The sequence below is a fragment of the Nannospalax galili genome, unplaced genomic scaffold (assembly GCF_000622305.1).
Source record: "Nannospalax galili isolate Female #2095 unplaced genomic scaffold, S.galili_v1.0 scaffold21620, whole genome shotgun sequence".
In the NCBI taxonomy this organism is placed as follows: Eukaryota; Metazoa; Chordata; class Mammalia; order Rodentia; family Spalacidae; genus Nannospalax; species Nannospalax galili.
The window spans coordinates 1-7509 of NW_008346246.1; the positions used below are offsets into that span (position 1 = coordinate 1).

Sequence of the window (7509 nt, forward strand, 5' to 3'; positions counted from 1 at the left end):
CCAGTATGAAGTTTGTGCCTCTGGATCTAGAACCATTTTCAAAAATTACCAAGTTTTCAGAGATACTATGAGATCAGAATATAAAGACACAGAAACTGTTGGAATGACACTGCCTAAAGTTGATGACACTCAGGGGGCTATCTACATTCAGAAACCATATTCAGAAACAGGATCTCTGGAGTCGAGTCCTGGACCAAGAATGCAATATGAGAAATCAGAGTCATTAAAGCAAGGTTTGAAATGTGTAGAATTAACCTCTGAATCATCACCATTAGTGGTAGGATCTACAAAGTTAACTACAGGATCTAAACCACATGTTAAAGATTTGGTCTTAGGGTCACAGCTCCAGGAAGTGAAGCCTAAGCAAATGGACCCAGAATCACAGATGCAAGATGAGAAATCTGTGCATTTAACTCAACAGCCAGCTCTAGGAGTGGTAGATCCTCAAAAGCCAAAACTACAGCCAGGGCTACAAAGTTTACCCCTGGAGGAAATGGCTGAGGGGACACAGCCCCAAACTGTGAAATGTGTGGATTTAAATCTAGGTCTACAGCAGTCAAGTGTCAAATCTGGATTGATTCCAGGGCCACAGTTATGAAGTGTCAGATTTCCAAAGTTATCTCTAGGATTATTTCATCAAAGAGAAAAACCCATAAATTTAATATCCAGGTCCCCACATTACAGTGTGAAATCTGATGAAATGGTATCATGTTCCTCAGTACAAGAAATCAGATCAGCAGATTTTATTCCAGGGCCAAAGCTTACAGAAGCAAGGTAAGAGTTCTGAGACTTTTGTACCAGAGCCACTGCTTCAAGTTAAGTATATGGACGTACTTCAAGGACCTCAGCTGCAAGGTACAAAACCCAAGGAGCTGACTTCACACACACAAATGCAAGCTATGAAACGTGTGGAGATTATTCCATGCTTGAAACAGCAACATCTAAAATCTGTGGATGTAGCCAGAACACAAGGAATCCAAGGAGTAAAATTTGTGGATTTAGCCCCACCACAACAGTGTCAAGGAATGGCACCAGTGGATTTAACTCTTGAGCCTGAACGGGATGGCCAGATACCTGTAAGCTCACCAGAGTGGAAATGTGTGAATTTCAACCAGCTGAAGAGACAGTTTGAGTCAAAAAATATACCATCTTTGGAGTCAATTCCAGAAACAAAATCTAAAGATATAAAATGCATAGAACTAAACTCCAAGGTACAATCAAAACATATGAAATCATTGGAATTGGCTCCTGAACCAGTTGTTGAAAATGTAAAAGCTAAAGAATTCAAATATGAACCACAGTTACAAAATGTAAAATCTGCCGGGTTGACCCCAGGATCACAGATGTACCAAGTGAAAGCCTTGGTGCCAACTCTGGAGCCAGAGCTTCAAGGTGCGAAAACGATAGAGCTAAACAAAGAACCACAGTTTGGAAGTACAAAATCTGTTCAATGGCTACCAATACCCGAGTTCCATGGTGAAAAATTTGTAGGGTCAAACCTTAGGTCACAGTCTCAAGGTGCTGAATGTACAGAATTGAAGCCACCTACACACTGGAGAGGTATGAAGTCATCTGAATGGACTGTGAGACCCAAACATCAAGGAGCAAAATCTGTGGAGTCTAAACTTGAGTCACAGTTGCAGCAACTGAAAACTTCTATGATGTCCCTAGCACTAGACTTTCAAAAGAAAAATTTTACTTCAATTTCAGCACCACCACTTGAAGGTGCAATAACTGGGAAGTTAAACAAAGAACGACAGCATGGAAATACAAGATCTATTCAGTGGCTACCAGGACCTGAGATCCAAGGTATGAAGTTTTTAGGATTAAATCTTAGGTCACAATCTCAAGGTGACAAATCTACAAGAATGAAGCGATCCACACAATTGGGAGGTATGAAGCCAAAAATTCAAGGAGAAAAATCTATGGAAGTTAATCTTGGGCCACTGGTACAGTGCGTGGAAACCCCTGCACTGTCCCCAGGACTAGAGCTACAAAAAGAGAAAATTTTTTCATCAACCTCAGAGCCATAGCCACAAATTGTGAAAACTATGGGGTTAGGCCATGAACCACAGCTTGTAAATACAAAATCTATTCAGTGAATACCAGGACCTGAGTTCCAAGGTATGAAGTTTTTAGGATTAAATGTTGAGTCAAAATCTCAAAAGGTCAAACCTAAAGAATTAATGCCATCCCTACATTTGGGAGGTGTAAAGCCATCTGAAACGGCTCTTGGGCCAAAACCTCAAGGTGAAAAATCAATGGAACTTAATCTTGGGCCACAAGTACAGAGTGTGGAAATCCCTACATGGTTCCCAGGACCAGATCCACAAAAAGGGGAAAAATTTTCATGAACCTCAGAGCCACAGCCTCAACATGTGAAAACTGTGGTGTTAAACTATGGATCACAGCTTACAAACACAAAATCTACTGAGTGGATATCAGTGCCTGAGTTCAAAGTTAAGAAGCCTATGTTGAATCCTGGGTTACAATCTCAAGATGTCACAACTATAGAGTTGGAGCCTTCAGTACAATTAAGAGATGTGAAGACATCCATGTTGACTACAAGGCCAAAACTACAAGGTAGACAACCTTTAGTGTCAGACCAGGAACATCAGCTTCACAGGTTCAAGCCAGGTATTAACACCAGAGTCAACCAGGAAGTTCTTAAAAGAACCAGCACTAGCTAATGTCAAATTTTCAAGTTTGGTTCCAGAACCACAGCAACAATCTTCAGCATTTACTTCAGAGCCAAAGTGGCAAAGTGTAAAACATGTGAAATTGTCCTCAGTGTCTCTGCCGCAAACTGTAAAATCTGTGGATTTACCACCAAGGTCCTTGCTTCGAAGTGTGAAATCTGGGAATGTGAAATCTGGGAAGCAACCCCTGCAAACAAATGATCAAATCACAGAATCCTCTAAAATAATACATAGACCAGGGCATCAGTCTGAAGAATGTGCAGCGATAATCTCAAAGGCATGGCATCAGATCCCTAAATTGGTAAATTTGAGTTCAGTACCAATTTCAGGATCTTCAGAAATGACAAAAAGATTGGTACATAAAAGCACAGAAACTGCAGAGAAATCTGGGAGGTTAACCCCAAAGCCAGCAAAGAAAGCCACGGACTCTTTAGGGATGCTTCCACAGCTAGATCTTCAAGGATCAGAATTTGTGGCTCTGACTCCAATACTAAGCAAAGTTCAAAATCCTTAGAACTAATCCCGGAGAAAACTCTGGAGCTGCCTTCTCAGTCATGGCCTCAATTGAAAGACTTTGAGGAGTTTCATACAAAACAAGTTGCTGGATCAGAAAACACGACTCTGGATCTCAAGTATCATATCGCAAAAGTGATAGGGTTGGCTCCTGAAGCAAGACTGCAAGGGAATGAATTGCTCAGAAAGACTCCAAAGCCAGTAAGTCAAGAGACTGAATATGTAAAACTCAGAGGCCCTGTTCTCAAGAACCTGTGGAAGCAGATATATCCAAGGAAGGAACCAAGAGGAAACACATGGCGGAATTAGAGGATTCACTCCACACCTATTCTCCATCTCCACTGAAATTACCACCTGACAGTTTTCAGGCAGGATCAGGGGTTCAAAGAGGTCCTACTCATTCTTTCCTGGGCAGACAACGGAATGTCTGGGAAAATCATACCTGTAAGCCAGAGTTTGCTAGAGAAGGGTCCACGTTCTATGTCACAAACTTCAGTAGCCAAAAACTATATTCAGAGGCATATTTTATGCCATGGTCTTGAAAAAAGACTGCCCCTAAGGATGTGGACACGTGGCTCCCCATCTTCCATAATTCAACAATACTCTGGGACTAGACTGGGAATAAAGAAAACAAACTCAAAGATCACTGATGTAGTCCAAACAATCTCTCAGAACATGCCTGTCATGCCTCTCTCATATTCAGGGGTCCAGATTCCCACCTTAGTAAAGTCAGAGTCTGCTCTTAGGATATTTTACAATAGAGAAGATACTATTCCCGTGGAAGAGAATAAAAACTCACAGAGTGATTCACAGACAAGGATTTTTGAGTCCCAACACTCCCTCAAGTCAACTTATCCTTCCAAAGTCAAGGCTGACTTCTCAGAACAGTTCCACATGCTAAAAGATCTGCAGCTAAAAATAGCAGCAAAACTCTTAAGGAGTCAAATACCCCATAATGTCCCTCCACCTCTAGGTTCAGGTCTTGTCCTAAAATATCCTATCTGCTTGCAGTGTGGCCGGTGCTCAGGATTTAATTGCTGTCATAAATCACAGTCTACTTTGGGGTCTTATCTTCTTATCTACCCACAACTCCACCTTTCAAGCACTCCCGAAGGCCAGGGTGAGCTTCGGTTGCATCTTGGCTTTAGATTGCGAATGGGGAAGAAGGTCACTGTATCACCATCACAAAGGAAAGCTAAAATCTATAATTCAGTTTCCAAGAATCCTCCTCCTTCAAGATATTTCCAGTCTGGATCTTCCCAGTCCCCACCTTCTGCACAAGTCCACATTAGGCAAAAGCATGGTGTGGTAGGAAAGAGAGAAATCAAAGAGTCTGGGCACTATGAATTCTGTCAAGTTCATCCCTTATCAGAGAGTGGCTTTGAACGTAATCGGGATGACAGATGGGCAAAAGTGCGCATCAAAAAGAGCTCTGACTTGAAATATCCAATGAAGAGAGTCACCAAGGGACTCAGAACACAAAACACAAAGCTCTCCAAAGACAGTACTGGAGAACTGCCAGACCCTTTAAGAAGGAAGAATATTGAAATAACTCAAACAAGTACTGCTTCCTCAAAAAGGCAACCTAAGAAATCTTCCCAGCCCAGGTTCATGCAGCTGCTTTTCCAGGGTCTGAGGCAGGCATTCCAATCGGCATATAGAATGGTAGCAGCTACTGGACAAAAGTCTAAGCCAGACAATTTGTTGTCAAGCAGAAACTACCATCCAAATCCAAAAGTCAAGGATTATCACTTACCAGGAAATAGCAACCTGCCAGCTCCAACCACTAAGCAAGAGGACCTATTACAGGGAACAAGTGACAAATGCAGAAAAGCTCAACAGCCAAAAAGAGCAAGTGCTTCCCAACCCAGAGTTCTCCAAGTGCCCGAGACCATAGTCTCTGAAACAGACATCACTATACAAACGACCTCAAGCCTACAGCCTTTGAGTGTAGTTCAAAATGTCCACAGGAGAACAGTTAAAAACTTTTGTAGTGACGAAATCTCCGGCCTAGAGCCCAAGAACATTCTCAAACCAGGAGCCAAATTTCAGGCCCAAGAGAGAATTCTACCAGGTTCCCTTTTGGAGAAAACCCTACACTTTACAGATGGACACACACACAAAGAAGGGAACCAGCACAGCTTGTACAGGGGGGAGAGCCCTCTGCACCCAACTTTCTGAAAGGAGCCATCGAACTCCCCCTGGGAGGAGACACCGAAGTCCCTCGGGGAGAAAGCATGGCAGTTCCTCTGAGAGAATCCTTAGAAGTCGCTCTGAGGGGCGCCATCACAGTCCCTCCACGAGGAGACCACCCAGGTCCTCTGGGAGGAGCCCTCGCAGTCCCTCCGAGAGGAAACGACACAAGGGCCCACACAGTCATTCCGACAGGCGCCAGCACAGTCATGAGAGAGGTCCCAGTCCCTCAAAAAGGAGCCATCTCAGTCGCAAATGGAGGCCAAGTTACAGCCCCTCAGACGAGAGCCATGGCAGTCTCGCTGACAGAACCTTTTCCAGTCCCGTTGGCATGAGAAGACACAGTTCCTCTGGAAGAAGCCACCACAGTCTCTCTAGGCGGAAGTCGCACAGGTCCTCTGGGAAGATCCATCGCAGCCACTCTCAAAGAACTCATTACAGCCCCTCCGAGAGGGGTCGGCGCTATCACTCCGAGAGGCACTCACACAGTCCCAAGGAGAGGCTTCAGCACTGTTCCCCACAGGAAAGGTCCAGGCACAGTTTGTCCAAACAGCTCAAGACTTATTTTAGTATGTCTCCTAGGGATCACAGTAAGAAACCCAAAAGCTGGGCACGTTCAGAGGCCTGAAGTTAGTAGATCAGGAGAGATCTGCCCCTATTAGAGAGATCTCAAGTCTTCACCTAGCTGCCCCTTCCTGCCTTCTTTCCTGCTCAGCCACTGCCTCCAGGTGTGCACCCCGAGACATGAAAGGGCTTGACCTGAGGAGAAGGGTGAGAGGTAATTTCGCCAAGATTAATAAAGGGCCAGTGAATGAACTCTGCATCTATGAGACCGTTGGTGTGGTGGGTGGGTGGAACTCCGCGTGCTGCAAAGCCGTTAAACGGCCGAGTGACATCCCTTGCCTCCGCCCATTGGCTCCAACCCTCCCCTGGACCCTCATCCTCGGCTCCCGTTGCGACGGGGGACGGGGTCTGCAAGGAATCAGACGGTGACTCATCACGTGACTTTTCCCAGCCGCAGCCCTCCCGACTCCCCTGTCCCGGCTCCTCGGAAACTGCTAGGCTGAAGTAGACGTTCTGAACAGGGCTAGGCGGCGCCGAGAACACATCCGGGAGAGGCGAGGAGAGCGGAAGTGGCGTTGGTGTGGCCGGAGCCCTTGAGTGAAATTGTTAGGCGTGGAGGAGGAGTGATGTCTTCCAGACTCGGTGCAGTCCCCGCCGTGAGTTTCTGGATGTGACCGTAGTAGACTCCCAGAGCAAGTAGACTAGCAAAAATAACCTTACCAGTGAGCTCTGGGTTTGACTGAGACACCCTACCTTCAGAAGGTGCAAGAGCAATTGAGGGTGAATCCTGGCATCACCCACAGACCTCCATGTGCACACATGAAAAAATGGAAGAAGGAAAAAAATTATCTTATAAAATAGTAGGTTGCCATATGGCTTTTTCATGCATGCTTAGTTTTAGTTGATCTCCTACTCTCCTCTCTCCATTCCTCTCACTCCCAACTCATTTTAAACCTTTCCTCTTCCAGTATTCTCCCCTTTTTTCATTTTAAAGTCCAGGTTTCTCTTTGGTATTTTTTTTTTTTGGACTGGAATAATTTGCTTTCCTATTTCTTGCACAGAAGATCTAAGAACAAATTCTTGGATTTTTGTTTTTGTTTTTTCTTTTCATCTAAAGAAATATTGTTTAGGATATTCTCAGTGAAGATAGAATTCTGAATTGACAAATCTTTTCTTTCAAGATTTTAAAAACATTGTTGCACTGCCTTCTGGCCTCTTTGGTTTCTTGGGAAAGCTGTCATCCTAGGAATCACTGTTCCTTGTAATATAAAATGTTACTTTTCTGAAGCTATGCTCTAGATCCTTTTGAAAAGTTTTTGTTTTGAATAGTTTAAGATGCATCTAGCTTTGCTCTGTTTTGAGCAACACTGGGGATCCAGTGTTCCCTCTAATCTCCACAGGCATTGCATAAGTGTAGTGCACTTAATATACATGCAGGCAAAATACAAATAAATAAAATTAATTTAAGATTTTTTAATAAGGGCTGGAGAGATGGGTCAGAAGTTAAGACCATTGGCTGCTCTTGCAGAGGACCTGGGTT

At 44.1% G+C, this 7509-nt stretch overlaps 1 protein-coding gene across 1 annotated transcript; it reads left to right on the forward strand.

Annotated features, from left to right (window-relative positions):
• Positions 1 to 688: 688 nt before the first annotated feature.
• On the forward strand, positions 689 to 7377 carry LOC103741731 (uncharacterized protein C2orf16-like). The gene is given in 2 exon segments (XM_017800489.2): positions 689 to 3657; positions 3659 to 7377. Coding segments are annotated over 2 exon segments (1884 nt in total). The 5' UTR covers positions 689 to 3508; the 3' UTR covers positions 5394 to 7377.
• The last annotated feature ends 132 nt before the right edge of the window (positions 7378 to 7509 follow it).